The sequence below is a fragment of the Trypanosoma brucei genome, chromosome 3, assembly GCF_000210295.1.
Source record: "Trypanosoma brucei gambiense DAL972 chromosome 3, complete sequence".
Taxonomy (NCBI): Eukaryota; Euglenozoa; class Kinetoplastea; order Trypanosomatida; family Trypanosomatidae; genus Trypanosoma; species Trypanosoma brucei.
The window spans coordinates 202,595-219,898 of record NC_026736.1 but is presented as its reverse complement, the minus strand read 5'-3'; the positions used below and the strand labels follow the sequence as shown (position 1 = coordinate 219,898).

The following is a 17,304-nucleotide window of genomic DNA, read 5'->3' as shown; positions in this document are numbered from 1 at the left end:
TGCGTGTTTCTTATACATCAAGTCCAACTTAGTAGAAAAGTGAGTGGCCAAACCCCTGCACTCTAAAGGGGGAAATTTGTCTTTTCTCTCACGCACCGAGCAGTCCAATGCTCAATAAACAGCCGAAACAAACTGTCCAGACTAAATCTCTGTTTCACGACTGTCACCACGGAGAAAGAAACTTGAAGCCTTTGCATGGTGAGTTCCAATTAGTACATCAAATGCAGCCTCGAAGCGCATGTTAGCGTGTTCTTTAAACTCCACCAAAATTTCAAAAACTCCAGGCTGGCCACCCCTTGTGGCCGCGGGAATGATGCCTTCCATGGGGGTGATTGTGAAGCGGCTCGCATCTTCAATTACCAGCAGTTTCTCCCTATCATATGGTGTTGAACGAGGTTGCAACTCTCGCGTAGCCCCTTTCCCGTCTTGGGGGGCACAGCCCTCCACACATACACCACCAACAGCAGGCGGATTATCATCTTTGATGTAACATTTCATCTCCCGTATTTTTCGCTCACGTGTGAATACATTGTGTGTCTCGTCTGCCAAGGTTAGCTGGCGAATCGCCTTCCGTGGCTCACCGGCAACACCGCTGAGATTCCCAAGGGCTGGTGTCGCATTGCAACGGGCCGGCACCAAACCAATGTTAGCGGCCGTGCTTCCCACAGATAGCTTGAAGGAGAGAGGTGAGGGGTGCAAGCTCATCAACCGCAGTTTCTGAACGTACGAGGGCTGCTGACGTCCGTCATGAATCTGCTGACCAGGGAAGAACCAAAGGAATGAGGGTGAACTAGTTACAGACGGGTTCAAAAAGCTCAAGGAAAGGGGAATGCTTTGCTTAAGCTCCAATACGGGTGGTGGATGAAATGGCTTCTTACCCTCAACTGCACCACTTTGCTGCTGCTTCACGATAGCAACGTCAGCAGGGAGGTAAAGAATATTAAGCTCACCTGTGACTGTTGCACCCTCACACGCCAAGGCATCCCTCTCTGCCTTTGATTGGCTTTGATACTCGAGCACCACCTGTAACGAATCATGAGGGAACAGTTGGTACTTGTTTACAACGACACCAGTTGTGGACGCACTTCCACGAGACGTTGGCCGCTGATTTTGAGTAGGGTATTTTTCCAACACAATTTGGGTGCACCCCTTATTTGTATTTTCTTTGCTTTGACCCAGTGACACCACACGTCGTGCCTTTTGGCGCTCTTCCACACCGCACCACTTCAAACTCTCTAAAGCTTTCCGGCATATGAGAGTCTCCTCATCCTCCACTTCCAGCTGCTTGTAGTCTTTATCGGAAAATATGAGGCGGGCTTTCAACAATTTAAATGAAGGGGAAGGTATGTCCAACATAAACGCCATCACAGCACAGCTTCTATTCGTTAAAAGAACTGTTTGCGTACATCGCTGTCCGTCGACGCAGGTAGGAAAACGAACCAGGTTCTCCGATGGTTCCACAGTTAGCTGGGCCACGCCGCATAGGGCCTGTAATTCCAACTCTATGGGAACAAAGTAGCGCCTGCTGTGTTCCATCATCTCTTGCCGGCGCTTCTCAATGAATGAAAGCAACTCCATGCGCTCCCCCTCTAGAGAAGTCGAGGAACGTAATACATCATGACGTTGGGCTCGACCAGTTTCCGTCTGTCGTATTACAGCCGATGCTTCCGCCCCCTCCTCGTCGGAGTCAGTGGTGTCGTCACCACTGAAAGCTGTGTGGTCCCCCAAAAATGAATCAGAACAAATCGGAAGAGATCTGCGTCGGGATGCTCCGCTCCGCTTCGAAAAACTAGCTACGCCCAGCTCGGGTACGATGATGGTGCTCTTTTTTATTAAACCAGGCCGTGTGATCACAGGTTGCCGCACCTTCAACACTGCAGCGGGTCGCAGAAGGCTTTTCGTCCACGCGGCGTCACCTTCACGCGCAGATTTCTTAACGACACGGTCAATAGGCCGGTATTGAGGATGTATTCGATAAAACTCATCAATGATAAAAGCATCGTTAAAAGACGTGTCAGCATATTCAGCTGTGATAATAACACCACCGAGCCACTTCCGCTCAGAACAGTTGGCTCCCACAAAGTTTGCATCCGGAGCGTATTCAATTGTCACCAACTGCGAACCCATCGCGGGTAGAAAGAACTTCTCAGGTGCGGCGGCCACCTCACCCTTTCCTTCAGATTCACGTCGGTGATCTTCCTCTGTCACAGGCCCGAGATGAAGCGTTACAGCATTGGCCTCCACATTGTCATCAACTGCAAAAACAGAGAATGTTACGTTTGTCAGAAATATTTTAAATGACACATTCACGTCTCGCGGAAGACGGTTGACGAGCCGCAGCGTGCGCTGAGAGCGCCCCACACCAGCAAGAACTGACGGCATTAAGAGAATCTCCTTGCCGTCCGATACCAACAAACCCGCAGTAGTGGAATCTAAAAGAACGGGTCTCCCACGAAGCTCCAGTGATACTGGGATGTGCACGGGAGGCATGTTACCACAGTGTACCTTGAGGGTCTCCTCGTATCGTCCGGGAAGGTTGGCAGAAAGCGTTAAGGGAAGTTTTGACTCGGCAAAAGGATTCAACGCACCAGCTGTTGGTCCACCAAAGATGGTGGCACAACCACGACCATCAAGTAAAGCCTCCTGAGCACCAACCAGCGCAGCGCGACGCTCACGCTCCCTCTGTTCTGAGCCATCCAAGTTCTTGCACCAGAAAGTCGGTTGCACGACGGCTTTTTTGCCTTTTGTGTCGTCACCATCCGCATACCCCGCTGAAAAGGGGTGCCTACTGTCGGGACTGCCGACGAAGGTACGCCGGGAGTCACGTCTCCTGCTAGTGGTACCGTCCCTGCTCCTACCGCGATTTTTTGACGTGGCCGCTATGCTAGAAGCCGTCATTGTCATAGACTTCGAGGTTGCACGGCCCACTGTGGGACTTCGACGCATATCGACTAGAGTCTGGTTGAAGCCATACTGCGTGCAGTTGACACCGTACGTACTATGGCAGCCAGTCAAATTGGTTATACGCAAAACTACCAACTCCGACCATACAGGCTCTCCATGAGGTAGTAAAGCACGGAGATGCACAGGTGGACAGTACGGTCGTAAAACCAATTCCCCGGTCCCTCCAGCTCCGGACGCGCTTGCCATGGCGTCCAAGGCAGAAACAGAGTTTGTGACAGTATCATCAACGGCGGCACTAAAACTCTCTTTCCTGCTCTTGCGAGGAACGCAACACTTCAGAACCTCAAGCTCTATAAGGTTACGCAGAACCGACTCAATGTACGAAGATATCTCCATTTCTGGCGCTTCAGGTAAATTCGACGGCAGGATTGGGGGAGTGTACGCCATGCAGCAAGTGCCTTCCGATACCTTCGGGACGGGAATAAGATCGATCGCCACCGTAAGTTCACTGATCTTTTCGCAGCAAAGCTCTACTAGTATTTCCTGCGTAGTACGCATATTCTTAAAACTGACGACAGCCCTTTTCCTACCTCCAGCTGCAACGACACTAAATGCGCAGCGAATTGGTATTTGGACATCTACACAGCCTGCACGCACCACACCAGAGGGTGGCACCTGAACCATAATATTCGGCGGCACGTCCACGGCTTGGACAGTATACGGTATGTCAGAGGCAAACGGATTCGACACAACAAACGACTGCGTCGTCCAAGATCCATTGGGCACCACACCGTAATTGACGACGGTTTCGCGTAACACCAATGTTTGCAACTGAATGTCCGCTCGCGTTTCGATTGCTATTGATCCACCATTTGGCACCACTAACTCAAAGAATGTCTGTGGCTCGGTGATATCCACAGCTTGGCGGTACACAGTAATCTCCACTGACTCACCGACACCGAGACGGAACGATTGCGGGAGAAAAACGAAGCGCGGAGGCTCGCATTTCTTTGGATCCTGTAGCTCAAAGGAAACAGGAATAGGGTTGTCGTTTGTCACAGTAAAAGACGCTTCAGACTCCCGCCCTTGCTCAATGAGTCCAAAATCCAACAAGTGAGTACTGGCAATCAGCGTCGGTCCAACACCCGTCACGCTGAGGTGGAGAGCATGAGTGCACGGGACCTCTGTTACAAGATTTATTGGAGGTGACCCCTCAGAAGACTCCACTCCCAGCTCAAACAGCTCCGGGATGTAACAGTTTACCGACATACTGTGATGTCCAATCTCCTTCAATGTATAGAAGAATGTGATAGGAACAGAACCTTGTGGGGGCACACGTCCTGCCCGCGGCTCAAACCTCACATCCACAGTTTCTGGGTCATATGTGGCTGGAAAACACACACCCACTGGGCATTCCTGTGGCGTCGGGTCAAAGATGAAGTGCAGTAGCCGGTGGGAAGTGTTTCGCAACACCACGCGACGTGCGTTCTCACCGTTAATGAGGCATTCCAACCCCTCATCAAAACGATCGGGAATAAGCATGAGACGCGGAGGACTAGGATCGGCAAAAAGGTAGAATCCGCTCGCAAAGACGCCACTACACTCGCTCGATTGCGGTTTCATAATGTTCTTTAGCGCACCACACGGGTCCATGAGTCGGCGCAATTGTTCGGGCTCTGGTAAAGCAGGAACCATCCTAGAGCGAGATAAGAGCCTCAACACCCCCTTTGTTGCATCTAATTCCGCTATGCGTGAGTCATTTTGTGGGGGAAGCAACGGGGGGCCACAGCTGTCCACAGTCCTCCCTAGTTCACCCTCTATGGGAATCCTAGGAAGACCCTCAAGGAAGAGGTTGAGAACAGCAGCGAACGGCTCCACCACGGAAGGTTTTAGAGTCACCGTGAATCTAGTGTCTTGTTTTGGAAGAAACTCGCCACGGCACGGCGTTATTCGCAGTTGCGCTCCAGAGGGTCCACCACCAACAGTGGCAACCTGCCAAAAGTACTCTACTGCAATTGGGCAATTGTTGCGTACAACCACCTCCTCAACTACCTCCTCCCCCAATGTGGTTTCAGGGAGGAAATACTGCGGCACACTACTGCACTCGTCCCCTTCGAATGGACTCAGTTCCATGGGTCCTATTCGCAAGAGGTCAATGTGGGGAAGGGCACTTTCCCCCCGAAGGTTAAACGTGTGTTTGGCCAAGACAGGACCGTTTCTTTCGTCCCTCACAGTAACAAACAATTGCTCTGCGTCATAGTGAGCCTCGCTCAATGGGCAAAAGCAAACAGCGATCTCCACGGTGCTACCACCGGGTATTTCGATGTCCTCCTCTAAGGGTGAAGTAATCTTGAAGCAAGAGGAACTGGTACCTAACGAAATGATGGCATCAGACCCAATGTTTTCCAGCTGGAAGTGTTTGGTGAAGGAATGGAACACAAAAGTACATGGAAACTCACACGTCGTGATGTAATCCTTTTTGGAGGCCCTCGAGTTCACACGTGTTGTTCTTGACGAATCTTCTGCGGATGTGTCCGCAGCCTCCTTGCGCCGATCTGCAACCTTTTCCAACGGAACGAGGCGAAATTCAGGTTGTTGTGTATCGCATAGAACAGTCACTTCGAGAAAATGCCACTGTGCCCCCTCGCCACTTCGGATATTTAGCTCTACGCAATACCCAATCCGTAAAACCTCTGCTATCGAAGGCTCCCTAACCGTTTGGGGTTCAAACGTTATCACCACGTCAATATACTCAAAGAAGGTAACTGGCTTGTCCAATGCTGTACACAGACCTGACGACGCCGCCAGCGGCTTCCCCGCGGACGCCTTCACAATGGAATATTTTAACCACGGATGCGTGGCCGGTTGTAATCGCATGGCGAGGTGCCTCGTACAGTGGTTAGTGAAGCGCACCGTCCTAGTTGTCTTCGTCCCCGCCTTCGCTCGCAGCCGCACAGTGTCGTCTGTGGCAGAGCATCGTACAAGTTTATCCATATCACCGATTGCGCTGCGCCCAGCTCCCGTGTATTTGCTTGAGTTGCAACCATCAGTGGTACTCCCCACAGCCGCTCTCTTGGTCGCTGTCCCACCAGAAGCTACCCTGCTATCTTGACCAGCACGGGCTGGGAGTGGGGGAAATGCTAGTTGTAGTCTCTCCACACCACCACCCTTCACCTTTTTCGTCGGCCCAACGCCACTCCATGGCATTTGGCCTTCACTATTGTCGACAACCCATTTCTCCTCCATTTTTGATGCTATTGGAGGCAGCACAGTGTTGAACCACGTTGGTTCCTTCAAGTCCATCATGGGCCCCGGCTGGTGTTCTAACATCTCACATAACTGATTGGAGAGCAACATAGATGGATCTGGTTCTTCTGCGGGCGGCTGTGACTCCTTAGTGACGATACGAACTCCATGATTCTTCTCCAGTGCTACATTAATTTCCGCCATGAAGTTTATGGGATCGATGGTGAAATCACAAATTGCAGGGTAGCTTGTGCCACTCCCATAAGGCGTCTGCAGTATGGTAAGCGCTGATCGACTATCAGTAACACTAGGGGACGGAGACGATGCTGCATCATCTTGGTGCGGTGTCCTCCTCCATACATCTTCAGTAACATAATCTAAACCAGAAACTTCACTCCTCCACTGGTAATGCTTTTCCGGGGCCCCCCGAAGGATTTCACTGGGTAAGTATTCATCAACGTTGCGTGCACTAAAAAAACGCAATTGCCGACGCGTGGCTGAACGACGAAGATCTGCCTCTTCGCGTACCTGTCGTATCTGCTGTTTTAGCGCCTGTAGCATCTGCTTATATAGATCCTGCCCTCGATTCTCCGCAACATTTACTACTTTTTCTGTCTTCACGTGAACGGAAGCAGCTGTTGAACATATACTGGAAGGCTCCTTAGCTTGTCCACCAGTGGACGCCCGCGAACTCGGGCGGTCTGGCAACTTTTGTTTTGAGAACGTTGGAGATTTCCTTGGCTTGCTAGTGGTCCTTCGTTCCTGACTCCACGCGCTCCCATCATAACTCTCCCGCAAGACATCGCAACCATCGACGACTTCGCTCCGATGTTGTTGTTGCTGCTGTTGTGATGCTAGCTTCTCATCCATCTCTTCTAAATGTTCCAAGTCCTTAAGTTCATCAGCAAATAACTCAGTCCCACAAACCACCCATGAAGAATCTACAAGTGATTCCACAAGACGCTCCGGTTGGTCCATTTCCACACACTTACCTTTCGTCCTACGGTTCTGCTTTCTTTAAGTGGTGATGATGATACTGCCCTTCAGTTTCCAATAATAAGGAACTGTTTAACAAGTCTATTTTCCCTACTTGTTAAGTTCCCCGCCTATTTCCCACCGCGTGGCCAACTTTTCTACAGCGGTTCTAAGAGTTTAAAAGGAATCAAGGAGGAAAAAAACATGTTAAAGACTACACACTTCAAGGTGTGTGGTGGCCATCCACTCCCCCAACCATTTACCACACGGCAGTATAAAGAAAAGGTATGGGCGGACGTTAAACAAGAAGTATGAATGGGTACACACATATATATGTCAGCCGTATAGAACCGGTATGAACTCTAAGCAGTCCCCCAGTAGCCGCTAATGGCAATGCTTACGGGTGAAGGAGTCACAAAGGCGCCATCAGAGTCAGACAACACTTGGCAACGGATAACTTTGTGAATGCACGTATATATTTATAAGCACATTGAATAAACGGTGCGAGATCAGAAATGTGAAATATTTGGTCAGTCTATGAAAGTAGGCACAACCTGCACCGAACGATTTGGGGGCGATTCATGGTTTCCAGTCGTTGGGAAGGAGAAAACTTGCAACCCCTCAACATCTACGAGCACTTCTCTGAGCATCCAATGTCAGTCACAGGTGTGTGCATACACATGTGGAGCACAGAAGGAACGAACTCACTGGGACGAGACGCACACAGAAAAGTGAGTCACGCGGAAGGACGGACAGAGGCATGGTCAAATCTCACTGCTGCAGTGGAACAGTATACTAGAAACGAATGAGAATCGAGCACCGCGCTCCGCTCCGCCGTAATATCCCCTGTGCGGCCACAACCTCCTGTAAAATTCAATCAATCTCTACCTTCTTCAGCATTCTAATCGCACACACGACCAAGTTAAAGAATCAGAAAGTAATCCTCCTGTGCGCGGATCAACTCCGCCACGGTAACTTGAAACTTTTCGATACTAACCTGGAGCGCCTCTAGAGAATTCTGATCTTGCTGCGCCGTCTTCGGGTGCTTTGTGTGCTCTGCGTCATCATATTCGATGCGCGGCACCTGCCTGCAGTCACCAGTCCCGCCGCAGTCAGCCCCGCCGGAATTGTCCAGAAAGTCAAAAGGAAAATATGCATCCAACAAGCTGGTCCCATCATCCCCTGCTGTTGTGACCTTACCAGCACGTTGGGTTCCTTCCCTACTTTCAATACCGTTAGCTTTCCCCTCGGAATCTAAAAATGGCTGCAGCTGCTCCTCCAGTTCGCACCAGGGTATGTGGAGGAAAAGCGAGTCTATGTCCTCTTGCACACGGGACCGCACCAGCGCCTCGCACCAAGCGAGACGATTACTTGCTGCATCAATGCTTGACGGTAGATGAGATGCGGCAGGGAATACAAACGTATGCTTGGGACCACAAGCTTCAAGCCGTTTGGCCGGGGTCGGAATGTGTCTGGCAATTACTGCACAATTTGTCAGCATCATTGCGGCCCAGTCCAGCGCATCCTTAGCGCGCTCGATGTGCTTCCGTGCGAGAGCTGAACGAGCTACAACAGCTTCGAACGTCCAATCGTCATGTTCAAAACTTCCACACCGCCTCTCTGCGGACAGGTGCGCGTGTCGCGACGCCGATCCAAAGGGAAGCCCTGTGTGTCGCGATATTGCAGGAAAGGCTTCAAGCGGAATGACACGGAGGCGCATCTTCCTCGGGTGTCGACGCCCAATGCACTGGTATACATGATGTCGTGGCCTCACGAGCGCAATGCTGTCAAGGAACTGCTGCAGGTCCCTCTCAGCCTTTAGTCGCTGTAGTTTCGACTTCCCGCGCGCTGCCGCCGATTGATAATCTTTGGCAAGTTTCATGTGTTGCTTGAGAGATATCTCAGTGTGCCGCAGTACATCCCCGACGGCCTCTGCAGTAACACGAGCCAAAAAAGACACACACAGCCATGTAATAAGTGGAGTGAATAAGGTTTCGCTGTCATCTGGATCACAGCGACTGGCAATCAGTTGCCTCGAGTTTTGCTGTTGTCCGCCAACATTTGTATATAGTTCGGTCTGCGGTGCGGAAAATGTTGCGTCTGCAACGCACCTCACATACTCTGTCATCATGGCTTCATCCAACTGCAGTGTATAGCGCAAGAAGAGATACTTGGATGCATAAGTTGCGGAGCTGGCGGGGTTCGGTAAATTACACGGGAACCTCCAGCCATTCATTTCTACCGCTAGTGCTAGTAGATCTATAAAGTCGAGGAAGAGTCGTCGCCGACAGAGCCGTTGAGCATGCTCGGGAAGGCGAGACCATACACGTTCTACCAAAAAAGGGGCTGCGTCTCCTATATACCCTGCGAAAAACATCTGGGAGTGTCTCGAGTCACGGTACAAAGAAACAACATTAACCTGTGAGTGCGACAGCTGCGTCAACCCCTTCACAAAGGCAACCCTACGTAGGCACCGCAGAAGCTCCAAACACTCAGTAGGGGTGTATTCGTGGTAGTGTTCCGCAGCTGCTATAGCGAGAGCAACGGCCAGTGGGGGATTCTCGACCTCAGCGGTGGCATGAGCTTTCAGCAAAAGTAGCAATGATCGTGCCGTCATACCCATGACAGGCACATGCCCTACACACTGCTGCAAACGCAATACCTCACTTACACTGGTGGCCTCACGGTTCGTTGCCTTCCAACGCAGGTTCAACGAAAGTTCCGTCGGCGATGACACAAGAGGACCTCTTGCTGCATCGAGAACAATAGAAGGGATAGTTTCAACACCACTTGAACCTAAATTTCCTCTGGGTACTAACAAGCACTTCCGCCTTCCCCGCGCACGGAATGCAGATGAGTGTGCGCCACCCCCGTCTAACTCTACGCAGTCGCTAACCGTCTGCTGCTGTTGTTGCTCATCACACGCGTACGGAAGACAGTGCTCAGTCAAACTATACAAACTAGGCGGAACCAAACTCGGAGCAAGGATGTCATCCCCACGATCCCATTGAAAGCGAAGCTCTAGGAAACGTTGTATTGTTTGGTCAAGGCTGTCCTCGCCGAACTGCTGAGGTGCAGGTTGCAACACATCCTGTCGCTTCTTTTGTGTCCGCACGTTACCCACAACGCGGCCCCAAAAGGGTGACCAGTTGCGCCTAGGATCAGTCATGAGTTTCACTGCGTCGTACGATGAAACCCGGCCACCTGGGCGCAGAGTGAACCTACTGGGTGATGGAGAGCAGCGGTATTCCGACCGAAAATAGTTTTCGAAGGGGCGTTTGGACTTTTTAATACTTTTACGGTCCACCTGGTGTCGTGCAGCGATCCCTGCATCAAGTTGTTGGTGGGAAGCGAGCGCGGGCGAAAGCCATGATACACGAGGCCGCGAAGACATTCGACTGCCCAGTAACAATCCCGTGGGGTAGCCCGGCATTGACAAACCGAGAGCGACTTTTACTCCAGCACAAATTATCGGCAATTAGTTGCTACTATAGTTTTTGAACCTGCTGCACAAAAGCGCCCTTTTTAACGCACTGGTATGACGAAGCAACCGCCACCCCTCAACACGAGCCCGAGGAGCTGGGCACAGGTGGTGACCCAGTGCCACGGACTAAAAATTACCTGTTAGGCTCCACCGAAGTGTGCCCACACTTGATACAGACGTCAGCGGTGGGAAAAGAGATAATATAAGAGGAAAAGGAAAGAAAGGTTTATTCGTGCAGAAAATCCGTTGGAAAGTTAACGCAGAGACCCCAAAGGTACGGCCCACGCAACCACATTCATACAACTCAACAAAAAAAAGAGAGCAAGGTAATACACACGGATCCAACTAACCGCAACAGTTCATGTCAAGAAAGGAAAAAATATTAGAGAGAAAAAACACCATTAAGCGATATGCGAAGGGTTGAGGCCTCTAACGTGTCGTGCGGTTAGCTACAAAGGGTTGGGTTCACCACTAACAACATACCTGCGGGGAAGGATAACACAACACGCCACGCCACAACATCGAAGAACTTCCATAATATATAGCGACGTACAATTGCGTGGGAGTTGGTAAACGAATGGACCCTCAACGGGCGAAAAAGCTGTACAGAATGACGCGAGAGCCCCTCACCTCCAAGATTCGATAGGGGAAGCACGCCAGCATAACATGTGGTCCTTCCGGAGCGTGTATGTAACCGTCAAAAACACCCTGCAGACCATGCAATAAAAGGAGTGACACTGGCCACGTAGCGACAAGCGGCAGTTTCAAAAGACCAGTGATGCATCTAAAACTAGTACTTTTTGAAGCACGTTTTACCTTCACGGAAAAAAAACGGCTACGAAAACAGTGATTGCCCAACAATCACTTGGGCAGGTCGTCGCTACACATAATTGTAGGCGCCGCTCGGTCCCTTAGGAAGCGTCTGTTATGCAAGCCAGAGTAATTGCCGGCTCATGCGTAGTTTCCTCTTGCAGTTTGCCCAATTGGGGGGTGATCATCCTTCCAATCAGCTAGAGCCGAGTCCCGCTTCCGTTGACGCTCCTCAACTCCTTCAGGCCCAAGTAACTCATCCTCTTCTTGTTGGACCCGCTGTGCATCTGCGTTTGCCTCCATGCGACGCTGCACATCTGCCATCTCCGCGTCGGCGAACTCTGCCAACGTCATAGTTGGATTATTCCTGTTTATCATCAACTCTTCCACGACTTTCTGACGGAAACTCTCCTGGCTTGCTATCGCGCTCATAACGGTACTGTTAATGCGGTCCACAGGAAACGGTCCTCCCGGTGCGACGAGACCACCTGGTAGGATAGTGTACGTGTGCCGACCAAGTGATAACTCTCCCCGACGCACAGCATCCAACGTACGCTGGTGGTTGTTTGCTATTTCTTTCCGCCTCTCTGGTGACAATGCCGTGAGCATTTCCAACTCGCGCGCTGACAACTGCAGGTGATGGCAAGCCTCGTAAACAGACCAACGCAACCGTGCGAGAGCGCGACCCCGGAGTGCTTCCTCCTCATCCCCGTTACTTTCAGATATTTCGTCACCGTCTTCCGCCATCAGCTCCTTCATACGTTTTCTTTTTGCTTGTAAGTACTCTACCTTATCCTCATATTGGAGTAGTACCACCTCCAGCTCACGGCGCTTCCGGGAGAGCTCCACGCGTTGTGTGCGATTGTCCGCACGAAACGTGCGATATGTGTCCAGCGTCCGTTCGTCCACCAACTCGCAGTCCTGTGCCCAACGGAAGAAAACATCATACCAGTGATGCGAACGAGAAAGGGCCTCCTCACGTGTCATTCCCGCAGCTCCAGCAACTTCATTTGTTTCGCCTGGAGTGACCGGTGCTGGAGTGGGCATAGGTCCCTGTAGGCGCTGGTAGAGATCTGCAATGATGTAAGGAGTCCATAACAATTCCAACGCGTTCGTAGAAATATCATCCAACTGTTCGTTAGGGGAAACAACACCCATCGCACCCATCATATACCATAGTTTCTCCAAATGTGGAATAAGAGAGCGTGAATTCTCATCTTGTTCGATGGACGTCTCACTCTTCAAAACGGTGTCCTTGTACCTCTGTGCTAGTCCGTTAAAGAGACTCCTTACAGTTTTGTTATCGTCAATGACTTCACTGCCATCGGTAGACATTGTATTCCTCACACTGCTATTCCCTTGATGGTAGCGTAGACACGAATCCAAGTAACATGACAAGGGGGAAAAAATGATAAAAGTGAATGATATCAATATACCCCAACCAACGCTTAGTTCATTATATGACCGAAACCATGGGCACAAGCGCGGTTTGCCGGTTAATCGGAAGAAAAAAGGAGAAGCAGGTCAAAGCGACCAGTTACAATGCTTTCAAACTATGTATTTGATCCATCCACACCTCACAATGTAACCCGTGGCAGAGGACATAAGCACACCACTAACGTACAATGAGTTAATCCCCTGTGTAACGCGGCCCAGGGGTGTGTACTCCTCGCTTAAACGCCAGTTGCATCATGGGGTGGTCCATCATAACTTCCTGGCGATACTTCTGCAGTGGAGTTTCTTTATTTCCAGACTTCCTGCCTGCACCTTCTGCACCCGCCCCGTCATCATCAACCACCCCACCACTCATCTCCTCTTGATCCGTTTCCTCAGCAGGCCGTCCGTGTTGCCAACCCCGAACACGCCCTGCAGCAACATTAGCCCCAGTAGTGAAGTCCATTGGTTGTAGGTTCCGTAGGTTGGCAAAACGTCGGGTCCATGACTCCGCCAGTTCTTGCTTTCGCGCAACAAGTGCACACCGGCGCATGGATGTGCAAAGTGACACACGCAGTCCCGTGATGGACGTCAACGGAAGTGGCGAGGCGGAATCCTCTAGTTCACGCCATAGGGACTCTGCTCGCTCCAGCGCCTCCTCCTGCTCTGCTGGTCGACGGCTTCTCGCAAGTGTGAGCGTTAATTGACCTTCGGTGTCGATGGACTGCATCCGTGGGCACCCGTCCTGCAGCTGACTCCGTAGTCGTGTTCGCAACTGTGAAATGGAAAGAGGCATATCTCTACTGAAACTGCACAGCAACACAGCAGAAGGTGAGCAAAACAACCGGCACCGGTATTGTCGAAGCGAAGTTTTGGCGACAAACAACCCTCTTTGCGCTATTGCATTGGATTTCAATGAACGAAAGAATGGGGCAAACATCCTTACTTTCTCGGATACTACCTTAGGTAATATATAGTTGCCGCTTCGTTCGGCACCTGCAACAAACACACACAACTACGAGGGATGCCACAAGAGATCAACTAACCCGGTAGTTCAACGCAGCCAGTTTCCCCTTCACCCTCTCCTTCTTCCACTGACAGGGTCACCTAAAACTTCTGCTACATGAAGAGAATGAATTCAAGAGACCATGGAAATCCCTACCCTTGTAGACGAGCTAGCAAGTCATCATAAAGGAGAGGGAAAAAAGAGAGAAAAGATACTGAGAACCCCCTTTTCCACTTCCTCATTCTCCTTTGTCCCCCCCCCCCCTCCTTCGGGCCTCGTCATGCACGCACACAATCGTCCTATTAAACTCCCCTGGAATATTTAAGTGCATACGCATAAGTTGGTGGGTGGGACACGAGCAGTAGCGGGCAGAAGGGTAGCATCGTAGTGATGTGGGAAGGGGAGATGCATTGAAAAATAATGCAAAAAGGAACGAGGAGGCACCGCTACACAACATCCGACCAACCTTTTGCTAGATTTTTTTTAAGTTACCACATCACATCCTCACCGGGAGTGTCTCCATCACCTTCACCCGGAGGACCTGGAAGGTCTCTGTCGTTTACCTCAGCCTCATCCACTACCTGCAGTACCTCATCCATCTGCTGACAAATGTTCGATACGTACGCGGTGTCAGTAATATCCATTGGCCGAAAAGAAACTAAATTAAAATCATGTATAACAGAGGCCATCGTGCGGACCATCTCTTGCCACCGTCCCTGTAAAGGCTTCAAGTTTACGTGGTCAAAGTTGCAGTAGCAGTAGTGCTCCAGATCCCCTTCTTTCACATCTGGTGGGAGCAAATCACATTTTGTTAAGACTGTCATGAATGGGCAGTCAAAACAAACCATGCTAGAGAGGGCAAAGGTACAACCTGACACGAACTTCCCCGCGTCCACTGTCGCTGCTAATGCGTCCAGTAAAAAAAGCACAACTACATTGTAGCCGACCCGCTGCAAAAGCCGCACAAAGTTTGGGACCGCAGGAACGTGTGAAAGGACCTCCACCTGCCCAGGCATGTCAATAATAATAAAGTCCTCAGCGTGATCCCCCAGCTGCTCACAAATCCACTGCTCCCCGGCGCTCAACAAATACTCCATACAAAATACCAGCCCCCCGTTCGGGCCAAGGCCTTTACCCTCCATTGCATCTTCAAGCGAGATGAGGTCACGCACGTCAATAGACGGACTATAGCGCAGTTCCTCCGCCGCCGGGTCAAAGTTGCAGATGTGCGTGCTGCGACCCTTTGTTGCATAGTGCTCGGCTATGGTACAACATAACGTACTCTTTCCACTCCCCGCTGGCCCAATAACGACAACAGCGTATTTCCCCATCGTTAGCTACATGATCATTAACAACAAATCAAGCGCGCCAAACGCAAATCAGAATGAATAGCAAAAAAAAAAAAAAGACGGATATATGTATGCGAAAAGGATAAAAACGTAAACTCACCAAAGCGGAGAAAAGGCGACGGAGGCGGAAACGCAACGTTTCAGGGGACCACTTCGCGCTTCACACGCACAAATGCCTCAGTTATCCTCCAAAAGCACAATACAATATTGTAAAGAGGTGGATCGTCTCACGACACTGATTAACGCAACAAGTGGCGATCACTTCCAAGCGACGTGCCGCAGTTTCACACACGTATCTTCAGTCGGTTGGTGGTCCCGCTGCCTTCTGCTCCGACGATCTACCGATCCACTTACTTCGCTCTATCCCCTCCACACCTCCACATACCATCCCTCCCCTTAACTCTCCCTTCTTGACGGAGGCAAAGCACAGTTAACATCTCTCCAACATTCCACATCACAGCGGGGAAATTCGACCACTATTCCTTGAATTGCCTCGCCTTTTCACCAACAACACACTCGTCACGCAGAGTTATTTCCGTCCACATCATCATGTGTCCTCTTCCTACAGTTGCTGGTCGCGACAGGTTGATCAGCAGGCTGAATGAGGCTGCTGCTTATGAACGTGGGACTGAAGGTAGGGGGTGCCATCATCCCCTCGGGGGGTTTTGGTTCCCTAGATGCGTCCTGCTCGCCAACAAACGTTCCGTTTGCAGGTGCCCCAAAATGCTCATCCTTTGTTGAATCACCACCACCGGACACGGGAAGATCCCCTACATTATTGGGGGCCTCAAAGCGTGCGCGCCGGCGAGCTGCCACTGCCTCAGGCATCGGTGCATCAAGGCCTAGGTCGCTCGCTGAAAAGTTTTGCACAACAGTAAACACATTCCACTCAAGCTTCTCCCGCAATTCCTCATCCGTCAGTAATGCGGCTTTCTGTCGGGCGATGGCGGCCCGCGCATACTTTACCTTTTCTTTGCACACCGTGTCTATTATATAGCGAACAGAATGGTAACGTTCCAATCGGTCCTCAACCTCATCTGAATCAAAGTGCAAAATGCGTCGGTAGGACTCAATGAGTTTGAGAAGGACCTCGTGTCGCACATCCTCACTATTCAGGAACCTAAACGCCGCGTTGTTGCGGTGTCGGGCTGTTAAGTCTTGTAAAAATCGATCGCCGTATTTCGCCACATACTGTGCTGTACAAGTCATGTAGTTAAACGTAGTCGTTGGAATGTCCACAGTGCCATGAAGAAGATCGAGGGAGTATTTACTGGGGAACGGATCCTCGAGATACCGCTGCGCCTCCACTTCGGCTTGTTGCAACACCTCACTGCGTCTCGTACCGCCCTCCCGCCGAACAATACCGCCAGCCTTGACAGTCGTCGTAGAGGTAACTGCGCCCTCCGTACCAGGGGCTCCTGTCCCCTTGGCCGCTCCGTCCTTGTCGGTTGGAATCAACTCCGGATGGGCCCGATACTCGTTGAGTTTCTGCAAAAAGAAGGGGTAAAACACGTGTGTCATTTCAAAGTAAAGGAATTCCTCACGTCTTTGACTGGCAAGGACCTTTGCCATCATCTCATCCGCCTTGCGTTTGTCCCGCTTCGCGAGACTGGCGGCACTCCGCTCAATTTTTGCCCTCAATTCCGGACCAGGAGCAATAATGCCCGGAGTAGAATCGGCCTCACCAGACATTGCCTACGAGACGGTAAAGCAGAAACAACAAAAAAATGTAAAGGGAGGGAAGGGAGGCCCACAGCCGAAAAGGCGAACAGAAAAAGGAAAGGAAAAACTCCTGGGTCAAGGCAAGCAAGGAAGGGTCCGAAGCTGCCACACACGCACACCCAGGAAAATTGCTTCACCTTACAGTAGCCTATGTTGTGTCCCCTCTGCTTCATGTACGTAAATCATGTCCATTTTTAGTGAATTGGTTTTGTTTAAAAAAAAAAACGATTTCCAGAAAGAAAAATGAATAGGAGTTTGTGAAACAAATGAGGTAGAAAAGAAGTGGAAACCCGCACCGAGCCGCAACCCAGGAGCATAACTCCCTGAATTACCAGTTTATAAAAACGGCCAAATCACACAATGCTGTGCTACGG

The 17,304-nt window shown here is 50.8% G+C and overlaps 6 protein-coding genes across 6 annotated transcripts; all 6 read right to left on the bottom strand.

Annotated features, from left to right (window-relative positions):
- Positions 1–141: 141 nt before the first annotated feature.
- Positions 142–7,128, bottom strand: TbgDal_III920 (hypothetical protein, conserved; the record flags this gene model as incomplete). Its single annotated transcript, XM_011773744.1, has 1 exon — positions 142–7,128. One exon carries the CDS (start codon positions 7,126–7,128, stop codon positions 142–144), a length of 6,987 nt encoding a protein of 2,328 aa, XP_011772046.1.
- Positions 7,129–8,047: 919 nt separating this feature from the next.
- On the bottom strand, positions 8,048–10,558 carry TbgDal_III910 (hypothetical protein, conserved; the record flags this gene model as incomplete). Its single annotated transcript, XM_011773743.1, has 1 exon — positions 8,048–10,558. The coding sequence occupies one exon, from the start codon at positions 10,556–10,558 to the stop codon at positions 8,048–8,050; it is 2,511 nt and encodes an 836-aa protein (XP_011772045.1).
- A 1,002-nt stretch (positions 10,559–11,560) lies between these two features.
- TbgDal_III900 (hypothetical protein, conserved) lies at positions 11,561–12,754 on the bottom strand (the record flags this gene model as incomplete). Its single annotated transcript, XM_011773742.1, has 1 exon — positions 11,561–12,754. One exon carries the CDS (start codon positions 12,752–12,754, stop codon positions 11,561–11,563), a length of 1,194 nt encoding a protein of 397 aa, XP_011772044.1.
- A 295-nt stretch (positions 12,755–13,049) lies between these two features.
- TbgDal_III890 (hypothetical protein, conserved) lies at positions 13,050–13,793 on the bottom strand (the record flags this gene model as incomplete). Its single annotated transcript, XM_011773741.1, has 1 exon — positions 13,050–13,793. One exon carries the CDS (start codon positions 13,791–13,793, stop codon positions 13,050–13,052), a length of 744 nt encoding a protein of 247 aa, XP_011772043.1.
- Positions 13,794–14,347: 554 nt separating this feature from the next.
- On the bottom strand, positions 14,348–15,190 carry TbgDal_III880 (hypothetical protein, conserved; the record flags this gene model as incomplete). The annotated part of the gene is made up of 1 exon (XM_011773740.1): positions 14,348–15,190. One exon carries the CDS (start codon positions 15,188–15,190, stop codon positions 14,348–14,350), a length of 843 nt encoding a protein of 280 aa, XP_011772042.1.
- A 537-nt stretch (positions 15,191–15,727) lies between these two features.
- TbgDal_III870 (hypothetical protein, conserved) lies at positions 15,728–16,900 on the bottom strand (the record flags this gene model as incomplete). The annotated part of the gene is made up of 1 exon (XM_011773739.1): positions 15,728–16,900. One exon carries the CDS (start codon positions 16,898–16,900, stop codon positions 15,728–15,730), a length of 1,173 nt encoding a protein of 390 aa, XP_011772041.1.
- Between the last annotated feature and the right edge of the window lie 404 nt (positions 16,901–17,304).